Raw genomic sequence first — 25303 nt, forward strand, 5'->3', positions numbered from 1 at the left:
TGGGGACCAGGGGGAAGGCTTGGAAAGCAAGGTGGGGTGGAAGGGGGCTGGGAGAGGCAGGAGGTGGGGGGTATGCTTCCATCTGTGGTTGGCACAATAAAATCCAGTCACGCGTCGCCACATGGGGCTTTATTATAATCGGGCCGCAGAATTTACGGTGGCTCCCTCCCCTTCCCAGCTCTGGGCGCGGGAGGCTGACAGCACAGACTGTTATCAGTTGCAAGCAGCTTTTCAGGACCTCCCCCCACTCGGAGCCCTTTATCTGGAGGTGAGGGTCTTGGTTGTGGGGAGATAAAACCCACTGTCCCCCTCCCTCGAGACAGGTACAGAGAATGGAGGGCTTTGCAGAAAAGGCGGCAGGGGGGCGCCAGGGGGAGGGCAGAGAGGGGCAGTGAACAAAAAACTCCTCCATCCATTCCCCTCCTGCTTGCCTTCCTGGGGAGCCTGGGAAAGTCCAGGGCTGGGGGCTGGCTGAGTCCCCGGGGCCAAGGGGACTGGGAGCTGGGGAAGCTTCACAGACAGTGTGTAGAGGGCGGGTGCGGGGGAGGAGCGGGTGAAAAGGAACAGTTTAGGGACCGTGTATGTGATACTGGTAAGAAAGGGAACAAAAAAGGGTGAAAGGGGGCCGGGAGATGAGCTCTGTGGGGATCTGCCTGCCGATGACCTGGGACTCAGTGGGGCCTGAAATCAGCGCAGGCGTGCACAACTTCTTGGCCCCAAATCCCCTGTATTTGCCACAACTACAGGCTCCCTCCTCCCGGCTCCGAGGCCGCCTTTGTGTGAGTGACGGCAGGACCTTGGACAGCAGCCCCTCGGACAGCAGCCCCTCAGAGGAGACAGGGGCCTGGTCTGGGATGCTCAACACCTGCACTCTGGGGGTGGGCGGGGCAGTCCTCTACCTTCTGACCAGTGTACACTATTTTGGCAAAGCCTCCCCTTGCAGGGCTCCAGAACATTCTGTGTCCAGGGCCCACGTCTATGACTGTGACATCTCGGCTACCCCCTAAAAGCTTCCCCTGTCCCCCGACCAGCCACGGAGCTTCTGGGGAAAGTGGTATGTGTTGGACCCATCCTGGTCACCCCAGCTCAGCAGCTGGCATCTGGCTGATGCTCAGGGCTGAGTTTGAGACCACTTGCTTCAGCTGATGGGGCTGAATTAGGCAGGATGCGGGTCAGAGTAATGGTGACAGGTGGGCGGCTTCTCGGTGCACTCTCACAAATGCCTCCTATCCGACGTACAGATGCAGAAACAACCTTGGAGAAGGCTGGTGGTCTGCCCGGTCACAGGGCTAGGAGAGGACAAGGAAGACGGAGACTTCCCCAGGAACTGTAAGCCTCACATCCTGAGGACCCAAGTGCTCAGTGCAGGCCCTGGCGGGGAGGACATGTGGCTTTGCCCCGAGTACTTGCTCAGCACCCACTTCCTGCTCTCCCACCAGACACTGGGTGCTGCTCTCCCAGGGGCTGGGGTACAGCAGTGCGCAAGCAGAAGCGGCACCCGCCCTGCGGGATGGACGGCTAGTGAGGGAGTCGGACAGACAGGAGGTGAAGCCGTAACAACGCACATCTGGGAGTGATAAGTGTTTGCAACAAAGTTAAGAATGAGGTGAGGACTTCCCTGGTGGTCCCATGGTTAAGAATCTCCCTGCCAATACAAGAGACATGGGTTTGATCCCAGATCGGGAAAGATTCCACATACTGCCTCGGGGCAACTAAACCCACGAGCCCCAACTACTGAGCCCACGTGCCCTAGAGCCTGTGCTCCACGACAAGAGAAACCACCGCGATGAGAAGCCTGGGCACCACAATGAACAGTAGCCCCCATTCACTGCAACTAGAGAAAGCCTGCGCGCAGCAACCCACACCTAGCACAGCCAAAACTTAACTAATTTTAAATAAAGAGGGAGGTGAGGGGGTGGGTGTAAATCGGTACCCATGAAGGGAGCCACGGCGATGACTTGCCACGGGGATGACTTGCCACGGGGGGCGCCATGTGCTGATGCTGAACTAACATGGAGAACAAACCTTCCAACGTCACCAAGCTCTACTATGTGCTGGGGCTTGGGACACAAGGCCAAGGATGACCCAGCCCCCACTTTTCACAGGGGGAGACAGAGAAGCACAGAAACCCCTTTTCCTGCATTCCGTCACTCCTTTCAACTCACATTCATTGAGCCAGCCTATGCCTGGGGCCCCACGGGGTGCTTGGCACCCAGTAGTGAGTGAGATGGCGCTACGCCCTCGTGGTTCACTCTCCAGCAGTGATGGATGTTAAGCAAGTGAAACGAATAGACAGGATAAATACAAACTGTGATGAGTGTCACAGAAAAAAAGGATGGCGTGACAGTAGGGAAGCACCAGGACAGGTGCAGAAGGGCGTGGCCACGTGGCAGTAGCCACCACGGCTCAGTGGTCCCACCAGAGCAGGGAGAGGCTTCCACTGGGTCTGTTCCCAGGACCCTCACTCCTGGCAAATCTGTGCTCTAAAGGAGGACTTGCTTTTGGCCAAAAAACATGAATCACGTGCAAGTTTAATAACTTAAGTGAAAATCAAAGTTGACGATAATTTGAGGCTGATGGCCAGTTAAGAAGAAACCGTGATTGCATAAAGAAAATTCCTTTTGATGGGAGCATAAGCAGGTTGGAAGGGAAGGCTAATCCAATCTGTAGACAAAAATAACTCACAGATGGGGGCTAGTGAGGGACTTCTGAGAGATCTGTATCCATGGCCGGTAACCCCAGTGGGGAGGGGTGCTTTGGGGGCCCTAGAAAGCTGAGACTGAGGAATTTTCCTTCCTAACGGAAACGAGGCTTCTTGTTCAGAGGGTCCCAATGCCTTCTAGTGACTGGGTTAGTAATGCAGGAGGTTTTACCAATCCAAGACGAACTGGGAAATGCAGACAGCTTAGGAAGGTTTGTGAACAGCGAGGTCTATTCAATTAAGGGGCTGTTCTTTCATCTGAGAATTTTGTTTCCCACCACTCACTTCTCCCACCCCTCTAACACCCATTCTTTTATTAGGGGTAGTTGGGAGATGCAGTTTTTTAATCCTCATTTGAATAAACTAGCAACCTGATGGTAAGATGGGGGTAAGGAGGAGGGATATTATCGATGGGGAAGATCTTTTTTTAAAAAATTGTTTCTCGTTTTTATTTATCTATTTTTGGCCAAACCGTGTTGCACGTGGGATCCTAGTTCCCTGACCGGGGATAGAATCTGTGCCATGTCCCCTGCATTAAAAGCCTGGAGTCTTAACCATTGGATTACCAGGGAGGTCCCTGGGCAAGATCTTACTGTCTGGTTAAGGGGCTGCCAGGTCCTCTCTAAAGGTCTCAGATTCTAGAACAGAGTCATTGGCCCCTGACCAAGTGGTTCTCAATCGAGGGCTGCACTGTCCCCTAGCGAACACCTGCATGCAGGTGACATCACAATTACAGGGGACACTCCTGACATTCAGGGAGCAGGGTCAGCAAAATGTCTTACAATTCAATTCACACAACAGGGCTGACAAGGAAGAGCTGTGCTGCTCTGAGTGCCAGCAGCGCCCCCTCCCCACCCAAGCATGAGGCGGGTGGGGTCTCAGGTCCCTCCCCTTTCCTGCCTTTGCAGTCATTGGACACCAGAGGGCGCCGTACCATCCCAAGGACCTGGAGACTGAGTATCTCTTCCAACAGCCAGGCTCACCTATCCTGGCAGATGTATGAACTAGAAGGCTGTTTTCTCTTGCTCTGTTCTGAATCGCTCCTAATAGATTCGAGCTGCCTTTTTTCCCCTTTCACAACCTTTATTTGACAGATCAAAAAAAGTCAGCCTACTTTAACCATACCCACCATTTTTACGTTCTGTTTTTTAAGGACATTTTTTGTGCCTATAAAACCCAACAGTCGGGCACCCACCAGTCTCAGGATGAAAAAAACTTTCAACCAAATACCTGATACACAATTTGGTGCTGCCCCCAGCCCTCCGTCCTTTCCCTGCCTGCTGCCTCAGGACACCCTGATCTCAGACCCGGCTCTCACCTGTCTCTGGCTCCATCCTGTCCGTTCCCGCTGGTTCCCCTGGTGCGTCTTGGGGTTCTTCTTTCTGGGGGGCTGGGCTGGAAAAGACGCCCATCGGAGCCCACTCCAGATAAAGGGGGACGTGGTGGAACTGCAGAGAAGCGGGGAGATGGACTCAGTCCACAACACAGACCAAGAGCCTGAGGCTCAGAGTATGGGTGACCCCCTCCCCCCACCCCAGGGAGTGGAGTCAGGAGGAGGGGCACAGCCTAGAACCCTACGTGCCACCCGAGCCCTGAGAACACGGGGGCCCTTGCTGGTTCAGGGGAGAGGTCAGAGCATCTGCTGTCACTGGATACATCTGTGTCCCCTTAACCTTCTCTAATGGGGTGTGAATGGGAGCAGAACTGGGGGCAGAACCATGGATACAGGGCAGCCCCCTGGAGGAGGTGCAGCAGGCCGTGGGACACCCGGCTGTCTCTCCTTCCACAGACATACGCTCACAGACAGTGCTTATGCCCAAATGCATATGCAGAGGGTTTTTTTTAAAAGGATAAACAAGACAAACAGTCTGCAAAGCACTGAAGTGCTTGATACAGAGCAGCTACTTGCAGTGGGTTGAATGGTGGCCCTCCAAATGATAAGTCCATGTCCCAACTCCCAGAACCTCTGAATGTGGAGAAAAGGTCTTTGCAAAGGTTTGTTAAGTAAATGATTCTGAGGTGAGGTCACTCTGGATTACTTGGGAAGGCCCTAAATCCAATAGCAAGAGTTCGTGTAAGAGAAAAGGAGAAAGCTGTGTGGACAGAGGCAGACTGGAGTGATGCGGCCACAAGCCAAGGGATGACTGGAACCAGACACCGGGACTCGCCAGGAAAGATCCCTGCCCCCACCTCCAAGAGCCTTGCCCCTGAACACCTTGATTTCAGAGTTCGACCCTCAGAACTCTGAGAGAAAACATTTCTGTTCCTTTAAGCCACTAAATTGGTGTTATTATGGCAACCACAGAGAGGAATACACTTATATATTTTTTCTGCTAACACCAAAGGGCTTCCCAGGTGGCAATAGTGGTAAAGAACGTGCTCGCCAATGCAGCAGACATGAGACAATGGGTTTGATCACTGGGTCAGGAAGATCTCCTGGAGGAGGGCATGGCAACCCACTCCAATACTCCTGCCTGGAGAATCCTATGGACACAGGAGCCTGGTGGGCTGCAGTCCATGGGGTCACAAAGAGTTGGACACAACTTGCAGTGACTTAGCATACACCAAGAAACAGGAGGAAGCCTACCTTTTGACTTTCAACTAATCATAGGTACAAGCCATCCAAAGCACCATGGATGATGGTTCAAGTTCATGGGGCACTAGAAAGCTGAGGGACCCAGGGTCGGCAGGGAACCAAGGCAGGCTTCCTGGGGGATGTCTGGAGGCTGCCTTTCACATTTCCCATCCAAAGGTGTTCCCAGGGACAGGGTGACAGTTGCAGTCTCAACAGAGATGAGTGGTTTCCAGCACGTGCCGGGTCTAAGGTCTATGCCAAGACGGCCCATCTGTCAGCTCCCTCTGTCCTCTCCTGGAAGCGGGGCTCGGGAGAGGCAGGGCCCTACCTTGGAGTAGGCCAGGTGTCGGAAGGCCTTGCGGGCCTCCAGCGGCTCCAGGAACTCCACGATGGCTGTGATGCCGCCCTCTGGCAGGAGCACACGGCCCAGGCTGCCGAATTGGCTGAAGGTCTCCTGCAGCTCGGCCGCCAGGGTGCCTGCGGGGAGGTTCTTCACCAGGATCACGGTCTTGCTTCGCTCAGCGGTCTTGCTTCGCTCAGCGGCAGCCTGCAGGGAGGGAGCAGCTCAGGTGGGACGACGGAAGAGAGTCACTGGCCCCTCAGTGGCAGCAAGTGATGGATGGATGAACCCGGACCAGGCACCCACGTGAGGCCTTGGGTACCAGGTCCTTAGGAAGCTGGCCCAGGAGACCCCACCTTCTCTGGAGGGGGATGAGGGGCGGGGATGAGGGTGAGGGCTCCGGGGTTGTACCTCCTCCCCTCCCCCAGGTCAAATTCCAGCCCCTCCACTTCTGAGGTGAGGCAGATTCTGACACTGCCCAAAGACAGCCATCGCTGGACCTTCTGGAACACTCCAGCCAGGGCTGGGCCCTGCATCCCTGCACTCAGGGCCTCTTCCAGGAACTGCAGACCGCCTGTTGGCACACGTGTGAGGAGTTAACACCAGGTGGGAGCAGCCCACGGTCCTCTGGAGTTGGTGTGTCCCCAGTCCTTGGGGTGGGACAACTCCGATGTGAGTTGGGTGGGTGTCCCCCCGGGAAAGCCTCAGCCTATCGCCCCACCAGCACGGCCTGTACTGGTCTCATCTCCCCTTCGCCCCTTCTCGTCTGTGTGTTCTGTCCAATGAACTACCTGCGCTTGAATCTGTCTCTGAACTGGCTTTTGGAAGAACCCAAAGCAAGACACCAGGTGTCCGGCCTTGAGACACGCACTCGGCTATGGCTCAGCCGATCACCTTTCACGGGGACACGGCACCCATTTCATGGATCATTCCGGGAAAGGAGTCTCTCAAGTTGACATAAGCAAACTGATTCAGTATGAGCCAGCTAACATTAGCAATTATTTTCTTAAAAATGAATGGCGGATGGAGTATAAGAGATGAAAAAATTAACGGGAAGAATTCCAGGCATGGGGTCTATCTGGGTGCAAGTCTCAACTCAGCCACTGGTCTAATTTGAAACCTTCGATCAAGTGTTTTTCCTCTAGGCCTATTTTCTTTTCCTTTGTTTTATACTGGAGTATACTCGGTAAAGAATCTGCCAATGTAGGAGTTGCGGGTTCGATCCCTGGGTCTGGAAGATCCCCTGGAAAAGGAAATGGCAACCCACTCCAGGATTCTTGCCTGGAGAATCCCATGGACAGAGGAGCCTGGGGGGTCACTAAGAGTCGGACACGACTACAGCTAAACAACAACACGGCTGACTCACAATATTGTGTTAGTCTTCAGATTATAGTGAAGTCATTCATTTATACGTATATTCATTCTTTTTCAGTCTTTTCCCATATAGGTTATTACAGAACACTGAGTTGAGTTTCCTGTGCTCTTCAGAAGGTCCTTCTTTTTTTAAAAAAGTTGTGTTTATTTTCCGGCCATGTGGCTTGTGGGATCTTAGTTTCCAGACCAGGTATCGAACCCATGCACCTGGCAGTGCAAGTATGGAGCCCTAACCACTGGACCACCGAGAAGTCCCTAGTAGGTACTTTTTGGCATTTTTTTGGTCATACCACTTGGGATCTTAGTTCCCCAAATAGGGATCAAAACCACTTCTGCTGCAGTGGACATGCAGAGTCTTAACCACTCTGGACCACTAGGGAAGCCCTATAGAAGGTCCTTGTTGATTATCTATTTTATATATAGTGGTGTGTATTTATCAATCCCCAAATCTCGTGTATCCCTCCCCCATTTCCCCTCAGGTAACTGTAAGCTTTTCTTTGAAGTTTGTGAATCTGTTTCTGTTTTGTAAGTAATTCACATAATTTTTTTAAGATTCCACATGTAGGTGATATCGTACGATATTTGTCTTTCTCTGAATTATTTCACTTAGTGTGATAATAATCTCTAGGTCCCCTCATGCTGCTCTAAATGGCATTACTTCATTATTTTTCATGGCTAAGTAATATTCCACTTTAGATTTGGACATCTTTATCCATTTATCTGCTGATGGACATTTCAGTTGCTTCCATGTCCTGGTTACTGCAAATAGTTCTTCATTGAATATTAACGTGAATGTATCTTTTCAAATTATGGAAAGCAAAAGGAGAAGGGGGCAGTAGAGGATGAGATGCTTGGATAGCATCATCAACTCAGTGGACATGAATCTGGGCAAACTCCAGGCGACAGTGGAGGACAGAGGAGGCTGGCGTGCTACAGTCCATGGAGTTACAGAGTTGGACACAACTTAGTGACTGAACAACAGTAACCAGTATATGCCCAGGAGTGGGACTGCTGGATCATATGCTAGCTCTGTTTTCAGTTTTTAAAAGAACCGCCGTACAGTTCTTCATAGTGGCTGCGCCAATTTACATTCCCACCAAAGGTGTAGGAGGGCTCCCTTTTCTCCACAGCCTCCCTGGCATTTATTGTTTGGAGATTTTTTTGATGATGGCCATTCTGACCAGTGTCAAGTGATAACCTCATTGTAGTTTTGATTTGCATTTACCTATTAATTAGCAATGCTGAGTATCTTTTCATGTGCCTTTGGCCATTTGTATGTCTCATTTGAAGAAATGTCAACTGAGATTTTCTGCACTTTCTGACTGGGCTGATATTGATATTTGATTTTTGATATTGCACTGCACGAGCTATTTGTTTATTCTGAAGATTAATCCCTTGTTGATCACATCAGTTGCAAATATTTCCCCCCATTCTGTGGCTTGTCTTTTTGCTTTGATCATAGTTTCCTCTTCTGTGCAAAAGCTCTTGCGTAATTAGATCTCATTTGTTTATTTTTATTCTCATAGCTCTAGGAGGTAGATCCCAAAAGATACCCCTACGATTTATGTCAAAGACTGTTCTGCTTATGTTTTCTTCTAAAAGGCCTCAGTTTGTGCATCTCCAAATTGGGCAAATGGCAACACCCACCTTTTAGCTATAAGTCTCCCGTGGCTGCTGTGAGGGTTGAGTCAGGAGAAGGGGATAGAAGCCACTGGCAGCGGGGGAAAAGCCAGGCACCAGTGGGTGTTTAAGTGTAACTCAGGTCACAGAGTACGCTGTTAAGAGGCAAGGACTCTTGGGCCTGCATTCAAATCCAGCTCCACCGTGACCCAGGACGACTGAATCTGTGCTTGTGGGCCCTTCTGTACAATGGGAGTACAATGGTGCTGCCTCTCTGGGGTTGTAATGAGGATGAAAGAATTAATAAAGCACGTAAATATAGAAGAGTGCTTTGGGAAGCCCTAAGGAAATGGCAACCCACTCCAGTGTTCTTGCCTGGAGAATCCCAGGGACGGCGGAGCCTGGTGGGCTGCCGTCTATGGGGTCGCACAGAGTCGGACACGACTGAAGCAACTTAGCAGCAGCAGCAGCAGTGAACGTTAGATACTAGCACACTTTCTTAATTCATCCATCCACTCACCCACGAAATGCCCCTACCCATCATTCCCACTTTCTATGTGCCCACTTACCATCTAAGCATGTAATTATCCTCCCACTAGCCACCTGTCCTTCCATCTGAACCATTCTTTTAAGGTCAAACTCTAAGGTTTGGTGAAGTTGAGGAAACTGCAGATTGGGGGTGTAAAGCCCTGAGACTGAGTCCAGGCCCCTACAACAGACTCACTGTCTGACCTCTTGGTCCTCCCCTCTCTGCCCCTGGACCTCAGGTTCCTGTCTCTACAATGAAGGCGGGGGCGGGGGGCGGCGGTGTGTGTGGCAATGTCAGGTGTTTCAGCAGGCCCTCGAAGACTTCACTGTCCAGACACCTAAGAACCTCTACCTAGTGGGGCAGAAGCACGTGGAGGAACCTCCCCCTACGTGGCTCAAGAAAGGTCTGAGTCTCCAAACACACCACAGGTGCTCTTAGGAAGGTGCTAGGTACAGGGGAGAGACAGGATGAAGAATGCTTAGGGCTCCCCCGCAAACTGTGTAAGGGCCTCCCTGGTAGCTCAGTTGGTAAAGAATCCGCCTTGCAATGCTGGAGACCCTGGTTCGATTCCTGGGTCAGGAAGATCCGCTGGAAAAGGGATAGGCTACCCACTCCAGTATTCTTGGGCTTCCCCTATGGCTCAGCTGGTAAAGAATCTGCCTGCAATGCGGGAGACCTGAGTTTGATCCCTGGGATTGGAAAATCCCCTGGAGAAAGGAAAGGCTACCCACTCCAGTATTTTGGCTTGGAGAATACAGTCCATGGGGTTGCAAAGAGTCGGACACGACTGAGCAACTTTCATACACACACCCAACCTGTGTGCAGAAACTCTTGCCTACCAGCCCCCAAGAGACATCATCCAGCTCGGACAGGCCAGGAGTCTGAGCCAATGATCTTTCTTACTTTAACTGACAGTTGCAAAGTCAACGATGATTGTCTTTGAGAGACCCGACCCTCCAACACTTGCCCATGTTCCCTGATGTTGAGACCCCACCCCCAGCTCCCTGGGAGGCAGGGGGCACCCACCTGGCTGAAGGAGTCCAGACAGACCCCGTTGTCGAGGAGGAAACGCCGCACTTCCTGGACGAGCTGGGTCTCCCCCAGGGCCACGCGCACGGCCACGCTGCCCTTGGTCTCCTGCGGGAGGGAAAGGGAAGAAGCGCTGTCGGGCAGGTGATGGGTCAGCTGATCCACCTCCCAACAGTGCAAGGAGGAGGCGTGGATGGAGAGAGACCCTGCGGACGCTCCCCACGAGTGCCCGCTCTGACTTTATGGTTCTGGGTCCCACGTCTGTCGGGGTGAATCAAGGATCCCACGTTCACCCCTCCACTTGTACGTAAAGATCTCATGGCAAGCTCATTCCCACCTCAGGGCTTCTATACCGCTCAGCTCCACCCTCTGTTTGATTTCTGCTAGAATGTCTCACCCCTGAGAGGCCCACTCGCTCTCACTCCGTCCCCCTACTTGGCTGAAGCCTTCTTCAAGTCATCACGCCAATGCACGGCACCTTGGTTAATGAGCTCATGTCCTCCTCTGCTGGAAGGTTCAAGAAGAGCTGGACTGTTTCCCTTTATGGCCCTGCTGCCTTCCCACCCAGAACCACTCCCCAAAAGCTGCTTCAGAGCGCCCCCTCCCCTGCCCAGAGCAGGGGATATGTCAGATGGGGCGCCAACTCACGTGGTCGAACACTTGACTCTTGGTGGCGCTGTACTTCTGGGCGATGGCGTCGGCCACGGCGTTGGGGCCCATGAACAGCGTGTTCCAGTTGTGAGAGCTGAGGCAGGACAGAGAGGTCAGATGGACGGTGAATGGGGGAAGCTCTTTTCAGATGCAAAGCCTGTAAGAAAGGAGCTCCTGGCCCTGCCTCCCTAAGTCCCCAAAGCCTTCTCCTGCTCCGTCTTATCTGGTGTGGGCCAAACGCCCAGGGCCCGCAGACAACAGAGCCACGATGATATTAACACCCCCTCAGGTCTGTCAAGCGCTCACTCCGCACCAGGGACCAAGTGCTTTGCTTACATTAACTCACTTAGTCCTTCCAACACCACGAAAGTGAGGCGCCACTGACTCTCCGCATCTTGCAGATGGGGAAACTGAGGCACAACAAGGTTACAGATGAGGGGCTAAAGCCACCACGAGGAGCTGGGAGCCCAGGGGGCAGGGAGAGGAGGGACGAGGGCAGGGAAGCCCGGGTCGGAGGCGGGTACGGACCTGGAGCTGTTGGCTTTGTCCTTGGACTCTTTCTTCTTCTTGTAGGACGATGATCCCGGGGCGTCGGCGTCCTCGCTGGCCTCCTTCTTGACGGTGGATGGTAACACGTGGAGCATCCTGCCCTGCAGGGGGAACAAGAGGCTGGAGGTGAGGACAGGCAGGGGGCTAGTGCTTCTACATCCTGCCCGGGGGACGCTGGCCTCTCCATGAGGGGGCTGGACCAGCGCTGAGACTTCTGTCCTAAGATGGGGGTCTCGGGCAGAACACCCACGAGGTTAGCACCGCCTCAAAGAGTAGCTGAGTAGTTTGTAAGTAACACCTGTAGGGGCCTCTACCCCACCCTGTCCCTGGGAGCGTGTGAGCTCCATGTGGGCAAGGATCAGGGCCGGCCTGGCAGCCACAGGGGATCGACAAATCATGAACAAATGAACGAATGACAGGGAAGGGAGGCGTGTGTGTCAAGCCCGTTACTTGGAAAGAGAAGCTTCTTAGTTACACACTGTGGCCATTTCAATGCCCGGTTCAAAACTCTTTCCTTCCTTATTCCTCCTCCAAGTGGTATTTCCCAAGCTGGAGAGCATGATCATTTAACCCACAAACACTTTTTAAAGGCCTACTATGTGCCAGGCGCTCCTCTAGGCGCTAACTATAAATCAGGGACCAGAACTGAGCAGACTCTGCCCCGGGGGAGAGACCCTCCCAGCAGCTCAGATCAGGAGGTGGCTTCACAGGCATCGGGTGCACGTCCCTAGAAGCTGGGGTGCGCGTCCGTGCCTCCACACGCGCATGCGCACACACTCACGGCCTCCTCCCACTGCCTGGGCCCACCAGTTGCCCGCCAGCCCACGGGCCGTCACCTGGAACACCTGCCCGTCCACCTCCGCGTAGGCCTTCACGGCGTGCTCCGGGAACATGAAGGTGACAAAGGCAAAGCCCTTGGGCTTCTTGGTCAGGCTGTCGATAGGGTAATGCAGCTCCGACAGGGGACCTGAGGGCAGGAAGGGCGTCAGTGTCCCGTGGGCTGGAGCCAGGCCTGAGCAGCAGGCAAGAAAATTCTGGGCACTAGTCAGGGGAGGGGTTTTAACCAGTGAGAACGTGGAGCTGAGGCGGCTGCTGGGCCCAAGAAAGACAGTGGCAAGGGGCTGCCGTGAGACCCCCACCTGACAGGTCAGGGTGTCCTTCGTGCATCTACCCTGAGAGCAGGGTGCCTGGGCCGGGCCCTGCCTCCACCACCCACTCTCTGTGTGGCCAGAGGCCAGCCACCAGCCTTTACGGGCCTCAGTCTTCTCATCTGTGAAATGGTATCAAGAGTCCCCAGCTCAGAGGGCAGTGGGGAGGGTTAAATGCACTAATATGTTTCACATACTAAACAGGGTCTGCTGGTCACGCAGGGTCTCAGAAGTGTGGTGGGACAGTATTACATGCTCACGTTAAAGTACACCCTTTCCACTGTGAACACCAGGGTGTGACCACGTCCTCCTTCCCAGGCTTTCTCTTTCCGGATGGATACACAAGAGTCTACTGATCACCCTCTCTTCTGCGCCGGCCCTGCCTTGTAAACCGGGGCCCTGGCCTGTGTGGGAGGATCTGGCAAGCAGGACACAGGCTGCGAGGTGACACTCAACTGCCAGATGGTTGAATCCTACTCAGGGTTCCCTTCTCCTTAAGACAGGGCCTCAGCCAAGCTCCGATCCTTCTCAACCCACAGCTCATCTCTGAACAGAAGTGGAGATCCCCCTCCAGGGGATCTTAAAAGCATCTCGACCTGGCTCCTACCCACCATTTTGTACCCCTACTTCTTTCCTTCTCTTCAACAACTGTGACCCTACAAACAAGCAGAGCCCTGTGTGCCAAGCTGAACTACGGGCCTTCAAGTCTGTGTCCGGCAAAATAACGCTAGCAGCCACGACAAGGAAAAGAGTCCTTGAGGCAAACCTATCTGGATGCTCAGTCTGAGAGCAAGACTATTTAGACAGGGATATCTCAGAAAACCATATCCAACCCTGTCAATTCTGAGTTTTAATGAGCGAGAGCTAAGGGAGTCTGGGTTCAGACCACGAAACGTGGCTGGGATGCTATCTAGGACTTCGAGCTCCACTACCTACGTCCTGTCTGACTGACAGCAGCTCAGAGATCGTGAAGCCCATTTTATGGATGAGAAAACTGAGACCAGTGAGGGAAGTCATCAGCCCAAGGTTAAGCCTAGGCAGACAGGGACTCAGACCACTTGCCGTGGGCGTGTGCAGCGAGCCAGAGGCCATTCCCCTACCGTATTTGGAGAAAAGCTTCTCCAGGTCCTCCTCAGAGCTGGTGTAGGGCAGGTTTCGCACAAAGAGCCTCCCGGAGTCGGCTAGGTCCTCCTCCTCCTCGTGCTCCCCGAGCGTCCGGCCTTGCCAGGGTTTGGCGCCATTCTTCAGGGGCGCCTTGGCCGCAGGGACATTCTTTTCCCTGAACACCTCAATGTAGCGTCCGCCTGGATGAGGAAAGGCCGTCAGGGCCCGGCCGGGGGGAGGCCCAGAACCTGCCAGCTTCCAGACTCATCACTGCTGCTGCCTTCCAGAAGCCACGGCGAAGGCGGCCGGGGATGGCACCACATGCCAGGCTCTGCTCACCAGGGCGGTGGCCCCAGCTGAAGTCGGGCCTGAATGTCACTCGGCCTGCAAGCTCGGCTTCACCCCTGGGGGAGCTGGCCTGGGTCACGGGGCCGCATCTTCCCCATTCCAGGGGCCAGTCCCGGGCGCTGCCCTGGGAATCATCTCAGGTGACAGCCCCACCCTGGTGCTGCGGCTCAGCCGTGTCCCTACATCACTCTGAGCGCCTGATTAGACTGCAACCACCACTTCCCTCTACACACACATAGTAGGTGATCAATAAATCCTGCCACCTGGCTTGCGAGCAAGACTCCTTAGGTTACTCCCTTCTCTAAGAGAACTCACGTCCTCACAAGGGGTTGATGGCTGGATCTGAGTCACCTGTCCATAACAGGGATGGGTCAGAGATCACGTCCTTTATATAGAGTCCAGAGGCCTCCCAAGTCTGGACCTCACACTTGCTGTTCTCTGTTCCGGAATGGCCCCGCCCCACAAAGCCAGAGCTGGCTCCCTCGATTCCTCCAGCTTTTGCTCCAATGTCACTGGCTCAGTGTGGTCCAAGCACATAAGATTCTGTTTAAATCCTCCAATCCCGACCCTCGCCTGCATCTGTCCCCAGCACGGCTTCTCTGGTTACTGTCTCTCTCTCCTGTCTCGAGGTAAGTTTCCTCTACAGGCAACTCAGCCTGATCTCTGTCCCAGGAGGGCAGGGGCCTTATCCTCAGTGCCCCGGGCAGTGCCCAGCAGCACATAGCAGACCCCCCAACATGACCTTATGGAGTAACTGAATGAAAGAACCCCTGCCACCGTGCGGGCATCCTTACCCATGTACTCCCTGTTGCATTTCAGGGCCTTCCTCACTTCCTCTTCACTGCTGAAATCCACAAAGACGTACCCTGCAAAAGGACCACGACAAAGGTAAGGTCCAGAGGCTGCAGAGACTCGTGGGAGCCACGGAGGAACACTCGTACTGTGCTAGGTGTTTGGGGAAAGCAGCAGGAAGTGGTGGCGGGAAACCTACAGTTTTTGCCAAATCTCACAGATTCTTCCTTCCACTCCCGTCTCCCCAGGGCAAACTTCCCTCTGCAGGAAGCATTCTGACCCTGTGGCTGGCTTTCTAGAATGAAAATGCTGGACCGTAGGAGTCACAAACATGGGCAATCTTGGCCTCCCTCCCAGCCTCACCCCGCACTGACCAGTGTCTGCTCCTTGGCCTTCTCCGGACAAGTGTCTGTGGTGGCAGGGCTGTGCCCAGCTTGGCACCAGAGGGGCCACCTCCACAGTGACTGCCTGTGGCTCTGACTGGCACAAACAAGGAGGTGCCTGCCAAGAACCAGGTGCCTTTCCAAGGAGTCTTTCCGAGAAAGAGAGGCCTCGACCTCACTGGGCCTCAACCCCGACAGCCGCAGAGGGGCCTCCCCTCCCCACTTTTCTAGAGGCGTGCTAAGACAGAGGTCTCCAACCTTTCTGGCACCAGGGGCTGGTTTTGTGGAAGACAGTTTTTCCACAGACTGGGCGTAGGGATGGTTTCAGGGTGATTGAAGTGCATTGCATCTATTGTGCACTTTATTTCTAATATTATTATATTGTGATAATGCGGTAATATGAGCGATGGGAGTGGCTGTAAATACAGATGAAGCGTCCCTTGCTCGCCCGCTCACCTCCTGCTGTGCAGCCCGGTTCCTAACAGTCCATGGACAGGTACCGATCCGTGGTCCAGGGTTGGGGAACCTGAGTTAAGTGATGTGCTCACGGACACATGGCTAGCAGGTGGCAGGGCTGTAATTTGCGCCAAAGGCCAGGTTTCTGGTCTGTATCATAAGACCCTCCCCTTGGGGACTGCAAAAGCCCCCATATCCCAGCCCACCTGCCTCCTCGGGCCCTGCCCCAGAGGATGGACCATCCTGAATCCGGTTGTGGCCTCTTCTTGCTTTCAGTTCTTGGGGGTCCCCAGCCCCTGGGCTGAAGGCCACAGTCACTACTGAGCCCTCAGGCCTGGAGGCCAGGCCCTACTTCCACAGTTGAAAACCTCATACCAGGATGCCCATGGCAGGGGACAGAAGGCAGACCCTGTCCTGAGCACTGTCACATTCACTGAGGCGGGGACCACAGAGAGAATAAACAATCACTGTCCCCAAAGCATCTCCATAGTTCAACTGTCCCAACCTTCCGGTCTAGGCACCTGCCTCTCCAGCCCCCCCCCGGAAACAGCCCTGGCCTCACCTGTTTTGTTCCCATGAGTATTTCTCACTATTCGAATGGCCACGGGTTTCAGAGGTGCCAGGAATTCCATGACATTTTTCTGTGAGAAGAAGGAAAAGATTTTGTTCCTCATTTCAATACAGACTTGGTCTGTATTTCTTTAATTACCAGTGAACTCAAGCATCTTTCTGGGCCATTTGAACTCTTTCTCTTAGAAGATATCCTCGCTTCTGTCTACTTTTCTGTTGGGTCATCCATAGCTCCCGATTTCTACTTACCTGTTTGTAAGTTATAGAAACGAGCTCTGTCTGTTGTTCGTGTTATAAATGCCTGCTGTTTGCCTTTTGACTTTATGATACAAAGTTGCCTTAGAGAAGTTTTAAATATTATCTAGCCAATTAATCCATCTTTTTCTTATGACTACTGAGTCCTGCCAATTACTTAGAAGGATGAAATGTCATTTTGACCTGTCACACTGATAAAGAGGGATGCTCAGGGCTCACAGGCACTCTCACACTGCTGAAGGGAGCATAAACTGGCAAAGCTTCCAGAGAGCGACTGACCTTCTGTATCCAAGCCTTACTAATGTACGCGCAGGTGCCTGTATACAATATTTATACAAGCCAGGGCTGGCAAATGATAGCCCACAGGCCAAATACTGCCCACGGCCTACAAGCTAAGAATGGTTTTTACATTTTCAAAGCATTATAAGAAGAAAAAAAAAAAGCACAACAGAGATAATACGCCCACAAAACCTAAAATGTGCACCAACTGATGTCAACAAGAAAAAGCCTGCTGACCTCTGATCTCAAGAAATGTGCTGACTACATCATTATTCAAAACAGCAGAAGACTGCAAACAATCCCCATGTCTCAGTTTAGGGGGTTGGGTGCAAGAGACATAACAGATGTGGGGTTTGATCCCTGGGTCTGGAAGATCCTCTGGAGGGCATGGCAACACACTCCAGTATTCTTGTCTGGAGAATCCCCATGGACAGAGGAGCCTGGCGGGCTACAGGCCGTGGGGTTGCAAAGAGTCAGACACGACTGAAGCGACTTAGCAGCAGCAGCAACAGCAACAGCAGTGAATATAACACAGTGCATCTAGAGTAAAGAATAGCACACAGGGGACTTCGCTGGTGGTCCAGTGGTTAAGAATTGGCCTTGCAATGCAGGGGACTTAGGTTCGATCCCTGGTCAGGGAACTAAGATCCCACTTGCCCCAGAGCAGGTAAGCCCACATGCCACAACTACTGAGCCTTCGAGCTGCAACTAAGACATGACGCAGCCAAGTAAAGAATAGCATGCAATGTGAAAAATGGTGTTGCAGCAGAATATTCAATATTCAGAAATATTTGTGACATGATATGATGGGGGGGGGCAGTTTCAAAACAGTTCCTGCTGTAGGACTGCATTTTAAAAAGAAAAGACATGGGTCAGCGTCTGTATACAAAGAAAAAAAAATCTCTAAGAAGATACACCCCGAATTTATTAGTGGCTGTCAGTGAATGGGATATAGATGTGGGTGGGGGTTGGAGGAGCCTGCTCCAATTTGCCTGGGAAGGTCAGTCTTTCCACCCATAGTAATCAGACCTGTAGGTCATTAGTGCTGCACCCTAGTATCCTCTCTAGTTACCACTCCCCTCTCTCAAGGCAATTGGGTTGGCAATCTCTATAGTCATCCCAGCAATAGGTCATTTTTGCTTTTTTGTTTAGCTACACCAACAAAATTTCCTACACTGAACTTATACTACTTTCATAAGGAGGGAAACTTACAAAGTGTTCTCTCTTGTATAGATTCAGAGCCAGCAAACTACAGGATGCAGGCCAAATGCGGCCCGCTGCCTGTTTTTGTAAGTAAAGTTTTATTGGCACGCAGCAATGCCTACTGGATTACCTGTCATCTAGGGCTGCCTCTGCTACAACAACAGGGTTGAGTAGTGGTGACAAAGACCAGACTGATTACAAAGCCTTAGACATTTACTAGCTGGCCCCTTTTAAAAAATTTTTAGCAGAAATAAGTTCGCCCATCCCTAGTATAGATGATCAACGAGCGAGCTCAGTCTTTCTCTGTTTTGGTATAGCCGTCTCTGTTTCCTGACCTTGACAATGCCCGAGATCCTACGTCTCAGCCTCTTTGGCCCCCAGTTCCCTCCAGCTCAAGTCCTCAACCAACCCCGAAGCTCTTGTGCAGCAGAGGCCCCGGGCACCCTCAGCACCAGGCACCCTCCAGCACCCCCTCCCCAGGGACTCCCTGCCTCACCCAGCTCCCGGCACGCACCTCTGTGACACTGAACGGGGCTCCTCGCAGTTTCACAGTGTGGGGGGTGGGGGGTTCCTTCTGGCTGGCTGGTTTCTCGGTCTGAGTGATGGCAGAGAGCAGAAATGACTGCACTGAGCTCCCAGGTGCGGCTGCAGGAGGAGCCGACCTGGGTGTCCCAGTGAGCGTGCTGAGACCCCTGCCACCAGGCAAATGGGCGATGCCAAAAGCATCGTGCCTGCCAGGGATGCGGAATCTGGCCAAGGCCTGGGGGAGGAGATGCCAAGCCTTCGTGTGACCTGAAGATGAGGGCTGGAACCACAGCCTGGCTCACAGGGGGTCTGCTCACAGGGGTCCCAGGCCACACGGAGGGGCAAGAGACTTGGAAGGAGCCCTCAGGTGACATTTGCCACCACGGATTCAGGGCTTACTCTATGCCAGACATCATACAAAGCACTGTGCAGACACAGCCATCCTCCTGAATCTGTAAAAAAAAATCTTACAGGGCTTACAGGTTCGGGATGTCTTCTGTAATTTAGAATGGAAACAGCTCTGAAAAAACCCTAATTTGGGGGTTAATTCCTTTGGTAATAAAACTTGTCCTGATTTGGACTCATTTGCTGGTGAAACCTGCTCTGAGCTGTTCTGGCACAATTTAGTTTACAATTATCCTAAGTAGATGAGTGATCAGCTCTAACATTACTGCAGAAAGAGTCATGTGCTTTTATGGGGTGCTGCCCTGCGTGAGTTATGGGATACCTCCCTGAAGCCTGCAACTTCTGAGTTCCAGGACACACTCAGGCATGGGAGGTGACCTTCATCTAAGATGAGGCTCAGTGAGCCCTGGGAATCAGACACAGGGACCAGGGCTCGCTGAGCCTCATCTCAGATGAAGGTCAGAGGCCGGAGGAGAAGCACTTCACCTCGGGACCCATGGCTGCTCCAGGTCAGAGCTGGGAGTTGAATGCACAGTTCCCGACTTAGCCACATTCAACTATCTCTTTTGAATATGTATTTTTAGGAAAAGAGGACAGGAGGTAGCAATTATGAGAGGCAGAGAAAGAAAGGAGGGAGAAGAGAAAGGAGAAAGAGAAGGAAGAAGAGGGAATGAAAACCCAAAGGATGGGGGACACTGTCCTAAGCAAAGAGAATCCCCATGTGGAAGATGGAGTGGCTGTCCTGGAGGCAGCACCCATGTTTTAATCTAGACTCCAGAGCCTGGCAGATCTGGATCTGGGTCCTAACTCCCACTACTACCCAGCCGTGACTGTGGGCAAGTCACTTCCTTTCTCTGGGCCTGTTTCCTCACCCATAAAACGGGACAAGAATCCCCATTCCCCCACGACTGCCATGAGATTCAGTGACAAAACGACATGCCAGGTACTGAACCTCACATGAGGTCAATGCTCAACTAATTTCATCTACTCTTGCTAATTGTGGGCTCACACCTGCCTACCTTCCTACTGAATACTAAGTATAGAATATTTGGGATCCTTTTTCAGCTTGTTTACATCCCCCCCCAACTCTGGAGGGGCAGGCAGCCTCTCTGTTAACAACAGGAACCAAATTCAGAGAGGGAGTGTGCTTGCTTGGGGTCACACAGCAAGCAAGAGCTTAAGGTAGGTAGGTCCCCGGGCTGCGGAACTGTTTTTCCTTGATGTAACACCCCCCACAAAGGGGCTTCAGAGAAGGTAGGCGAGGCCCAGGTGGACCTCCTCCCTTCCCAGGCTCCTCGGTTCACCTCGATCCACACACACCTTGGCTGGGGCCACCTCCCTGTCCTGCTGGGCGGGGGCAGCAAAGGAACCCTCTTCCTCTGCCTCACTCCCCTCTTCACAGTTCACAGCTTCATCTTCGCTCTCTTCTGAGGATGGTGACTCAGCCGCCACCACCTTGGACATCAGGTAATCCATGTCGGACAGCTCCTTCTGCACGGCTGCCTTGGGTTCCTTGGGTTCGAGGCCATCCTCCTCCTCTGGAAAGATGGAAAGGCTGGGAGTTGGTGACGGTTGTGAGCAAAGCAGAGGGCTGGGGTGGCAGACAGCGTGGTGGTGGGACACATTAGGTGCCAAGCTCACGGTGACCAGGGGTCCCCACAAGCCACCCCGGTGCCCAGCAAGCCCCTGGATAAATAACTGAAATGACGGCGTTCTGACAGTTTCCATGCTCCACGTGGAGAACTTGAGGGCTCTCTCACCGGCCAAGTGTGAGGCTGCATGACTTTTTGAGACACTAGAGAGGATTTTTACTCCTTGAGGCAGACCCGCCGGTGGCTCCACGAGGAGCTCAGGTTTTACCCCAGCTGCTCTTTCAGGGGAAATCCAAACTCCTCGTGGGGTCTGGTGAGCTCACTGGCTTCTCCGCCGGCCCCCTCTGCTGCAGCCGCCCTGAGCACGTGGACACCCCCTGGCTCCTGCTCTTCCCACCCCTCTGCCATGCCTTTCCCTCTGCCTGGAACCGCTCCTCACCCCCCACCCGCTCTGAGTCCCACCAACTCCCAGTGAGTCCTTCGGATCCCAGCTTTGCACAGAGACTTTACCAGTCATAAAACTCACCTTAAATTCACTCCCTTGCCTTTCAACCACAGTTGATTCCCGCCCCTGGATCACCGCGCTCACCACGCTGAGCCCCTCATGGCTACACCGTGAGCCCTTTCTGAGGACAGAGGCTCATCCCTCACCACCTCTGTCCAAGGACCACCCTTCTCCGGGGCCTCTCCCACCCCCCGCTTCCTGCTTTCTCTCTGCGGCACTCATGTCCATGTCATGTACTGAACACTGAATAAAGGGATCAGTCTGATTCCTTTACTGTTTCTCTCCCCACCAGGACGACAGCTCCACGGACACAGACTCTCTTGTCTTTTGCTCACTGCTACATCCACTGCGTGGCATACAGCAGGTGCTCAATCAATTCCTGAGTGAGTAATCCACTCACTGAATAAGGGACCAGGATCGATCAAGTCTGACGTACTTGTGGTCAGGATAATCAACCCTCTATGGGGCAGCGTCCGATTTGCTATCTCCCGGGTCCAGCCCGGAGGGGTCCCAGGTCACTCGTGCACAGGTGCGGGCAGGTGCAGGGCGCACACTCTAGTGGGGGGGGCACACCCTCACCTTCTGAGCTCTCCCCATCTTCCTCCACCTCGCTCTCCTGCCCTGAGTCAGAGTCGAAGTTCAGGTAGTCGTTGACTGGCTTGCTCTTCCCTTTCGAGGACTCAGCGTCCAGGGCATCGTTCGCCCAGGTGGCCACCTGCGTCCGCTTCTGGTGAACCGACAGGAATTCCTGGAACTCATTATCTTCTTTCAGCTGCGGGTGAGAACAGGCAGAGAAGGTCAGGGAGGGCTCGCCCTTGCTAACGCTTTGGAGGGTAGGCACATTCTCTGAGGCCACGTTCTCCCAGTCTCTAGAGGGCCCCGGGGGCCAGCTGGGTTGGTCCTGGGGAGGGTGGCACTGGACAGAAAGACGAAGGAGCCACAGAGATACGGCAAGGGGAGACGGGAGGCAAGGGCCCGTCTCCGCTGCCCACCCTCTGCTTGGTCACCAAGACAGACCCACCTTCTCCAGTTCACCTGCGACCTTCTTCTTCTTGTCGTCCTGTAAATAGAAGGCACAGGCCTGAGGGTCACAGATGAAAGGAGATGGAACCCCACTGCCCTGGGAGGGCTGCTTTCGGGAACCATCCAAGAGGGATTCCCAGGTCCCTCTACCTCCCACTACCCTGCCTTCCCGGAGTGACCGCTCTGCTAACACCCGGGATGTGGCCAGGAGTGACCGTCCACGCACCTTCTTAGCTTCCATGGAGACGGCGTCTTTGTCTTTTGGGGGTGGCTTGGACTGGCTCGGTTTCTGAGCATGCTTGCTCCAGGCTCGGGGCTTTGTCGGGTCCCCAAAGGACTTGCAGAACTCCACCTGCGAGGGACAGAGAGGGTGATGACACCCACACAGGTGGGCACTGACCAGGGGCAGGGGATGAATAATGCAGACCAGGGCTTCTCATTTTGGGACCGGTGGCAACACCATCACCTATGAGCTTGTGAGACACACAAATTCTTGGCTCCTCTCCCCCAACAGAGGGAATCAAAGACTCTGGGGAAAACTGCTTCTGCAAATGCTGCAGGGGATTAACAAGCACAAGGATCTGAGCACTGTGAGGAAGACCAAAGGCATCACGGTCTGGAAGGGGCCAGGCACTGGTCTCGCACGTGGAGAGAAAGAGCCAGGGCATCCCTGGCGACAGGTAGGTGGGGGTGAGGTCCAGGTCCACTCACCGTGATCCGGGATGTGTCGATAAAACTCTTGTTGAAATGGTTCAGCGCCGTCTGGGCCTCTTCCTCGGACTTAAAGCCGATGAAGCCGAACTTCCGGAACTTGCCATCTTTGGTGAACTTGAGGCTGCAGTCTGTCAGTGTGCCGAAGGCAGTGAAGAGCTGCCGGAAACGCTCCTCCTTCATCTAGGACAGAACAGGACAGGAATGGTCAGGGAGGAACCAGGAGGCCTCAGAGCCAAAGGGACAAAATGGGCTGGGAACCTGAGACCCTGGGATTCATCCCCTTAGGCGCGGCAGTGGCAGAGCATGCTTTGTAGTTGGGACCTGGTTCTAACCCTAGCTCCAACACTTCCCTGGACCACCAGGGAAGCCTTAACCAAGCGTGGCCTTAACCAAGTTCCTTCATCAATGAGGAAGTCAAGACTCAGAATAGCTGCCCTGAAATCCTTTGGGCCTGGGGGCTGCTAGGAGGTTAATGAGATCTATTGTGCAAGGAGCCCAGCATCGTAGCTGCTACAAAGTAAACATCTAACAAATGCCTGTCACAGTAGATGTGTGAAATAAGGAATATGGTAAACTACACAGTGTTTGCTGATTGTGGTAGACAGGAGTAAGCATCTTTACAGCTTGTTTTCAGGACTCCTCATAAGCACCGCTCTATGTCCCAACAGTGAGCTCTCAACTTTGTTTCTTGGCCTATTTACATCCCCAAAGACTATCTGCTGACTCCCACTATGAAAGATAAGAAACCTACATCATCTATTCCTCTCTTCCAGTCTCTGTTATTTATTGTTTTTAATTCTTTCATCATTTACCCTAAATAGGTTACCTTAAAAATAACAATTATTGGGGGTGTCCCTGGTGGTCCAGTGGTTACGAATCTGCCTTGAAATGCAGGGGACACGGGTTCAATCCCTGGTCTGGGAAGATCCCACATGCCGTGGAACAACTAAGCCCATGCGCCACAACTACTCTAGAACCCTTGTTCTAGAACTTGTGCTCTGCAACAAGAGATGCCACTGTAGTGAGAAGCCCTCACCCTGCAACTAGAGAAAACCCCCACTCAGCAAAGGAGACCCAGCACAGTCAAAAATAAATAAATAAAAATCTTAAAAAAAAAAATCTATTATTGATCCATCCTTCAGCTTTAGACAGCATCTCTTGATGCCTCACTCTGATGAATGAGGATTTTGGCATGGCGACCCTTTCTTCCCCTCTCAACTACCACCTCATTTTGCTTCTCAGTATGGCGTGTCTCTTCCTATTGCATGTCTTGTCTGATGAATGAAAGAATTAGTTACAAACAGTTGTAGTAGTAGCTGACAATTTTCAGGCTTACTGTGTGATGACATTAAGGACTTTGAGATAAGGAACTTGTCAAGAGATGCCAAGTCATAAAGATAGTTACTCCTGAAGATGGAGAATAGGACAGAACAAAAGTCTCTGCTTGGTGGGCCAGTAGATAAGACTCTGCATTCCCAATGCAAGGGGTCCTGGTCAGAGAACTGAATCCCATATGCCACAACTAACAGTTCAAATGCCACAACTAAATATCCCACAGCCAAATAAATATAAAAAATTTAAAAAGACCCTTAAAAAAAAAAGACTTTGCTTTTCATTTTATACTGAATTTTAATAATCATACGATAAGTGCTCCCCAACCTGCCATGGAGAAAAAAAAGGTAAAGTAAAAAACCACAAAAATGAAACAGAAATGACTTTATGTTCTTATTCTAAGAAATACAGATCTCTCTTGCCATCCACAAGGCACATTTTGTATTTGGGGAATGAGCTTACTGGCCACACCAGTGGTGCAGGGGCCTCTCCATACAAGGAAAGCCACGGTGAAATAAGTACAAATAATTCTCCGGGGCGGAAGGCATCTAGACATCTGACACTACACATTCAACTATTTTTTCACTCATTTATTCAGGATGCTTTTATTGAATGCCTACCACCATGCCGGATTCCGTGGGCTCTCGGCAGAGACAAGTATGACTGGATCACCCCTCCCCACTTACCCGATAAACGGTTTAAAGCCTTTCACACTCACTCCGTTTCCTTAAACTATTCATTCCCACTGCCCTCAAGGCGAGAACCGGGAACTGGAACGTAGGTACCCAGCCTATTACACCCCATTTTCCTCCCAGACGGTATCCCAAATGGAAGAGGAATATAGGTGGAGTGTCTAATTCAGTCACAAGTCAACAAAAAAAGTGATCGAACAAGAGGGTTATGGGAGCAAGGCATTCGATATGACGTGGGGACTAGCATCTCCCCGGGAAAGAGGTTTCGGGTACCAAGGGACCAGATGTAAAACCTTTAAGAGGTGCTACCTGTCTCTCCCAACTGTCATATGAATCTGCCGACAATCCTGCGGAATCCTCCCGGAACTCTGCCCGAGAGAGAAAGCTTCTAACCCTCCCCGAGCACCTCCCTCCCAACCTCCAACTTCTGGCTAGGTCCCAATTTCAGATTCTGAAACCCAGTCTCTGTGCTCACCCCATTCGGGAGGTTCTTCACGATCAGTCGCGACATGGCGAACGGTCCCACTGTTTTGATTTCAGCACGAATAGCTAGCGACCACCACTACCAACTTTCACGCTACCGCTCTGGGCGCCGCCATCTTTGGCAAG

The 25303-nt window shown here is 52.6% G+C and overlaps 1 protein-coding gene across 7 annotated transcripts in view; it reads right to left on the reverse strand.

The window, feature by feature from the left end:
* Nucleotides 1-25303, reverse strand: part of RBM19 (RNA binding motif protein 19) — a 120652-nt gene extending 95349 nt beyond the window's left edge. For 2 of the 7 annotated variants that reach the window (XM_081544712.1, XM_081544719.1), the window contains exons 1-16: nucleotides 25170-25303; nucleotides 22668-22850; nucleotides 22183-22308; nucleotides 21955-21993; nucleotides 21513-21705; nucleotides 20157-20374; nucleotides 18421-18501; nucleotides 16162-16240; nucleotides 14763-14834; nucleotides 13617-13820; nucleotides 12205-12335; nucleotides 11348-11469; nucleotides 10817-10913; nucleotides 10166-10276; nucleotides 5605-5823; nucleotides 4020-4149 (exon numbers count right to left, since the gene is read on the reverse strand). In XM_081544712.1, coding sequence (XP_081400838.1) covers nucleotides 4020-4149; nucleotides 5605-5823; nucleotides 10166-10276; nucleotides 10817-10913; nucleotides 11348-11469; nucleotides 12205-12335; nucleotides 13617-13820; nucleotides 14763-14834; nucleotides 16162-16240; nucleotides 18421-18501; nucleotides 20157-20374; nucleotides 21513-21705; nucleotides 21955-21993; nucleotides 22183-22308; nucleotides 22668-22850; nucleotides 25170-25205 — 2041 coding nt within the window. In that variant the 5' untranslated portion in view covers nucleotides 25206-25303. The remainder of the gene's footprint in view (nucleotides 1-4019; nucleotides 4150-5604; nucleotides 5824-10165; nucleotides 10277-10816; nucleotides 10914-11347; nucleotides 11470-12204; nucleotides 12336-13616; nucleotides 13821-14762; nucleotides 14835-16161; nucleotides 16241-18420; nucleotides 18502-20156; nucleotides 20375-21512; nucleotides 21706-21954; nucleotides 21994-22182; nucleotides 22309-22667; nucleotides 22851-25169) is intronic. The other 5 variants (XM_081544715.1, XM_081544714.1, XM_081544718.1 and 2 more) reach the window with 5 other exon arrangements.

This window comes from Giraffa tippelskirchi, chromosome 11 (assembly GCF_054371585.1).
Source record: "Giraffa tippelskirchi isolate mGirTip1 chromosome 11, T2T-mGirTip1v1.2.pri, whole genome shotgun sequence".
Classification (NCBI taxonomy): domain Eukaryota; kingdom Metazoa; phylum Chordata; class Mammalia; order Artiodactyla; family Giraffidae; genus Giraffa; species Giraffa tippelskirchi.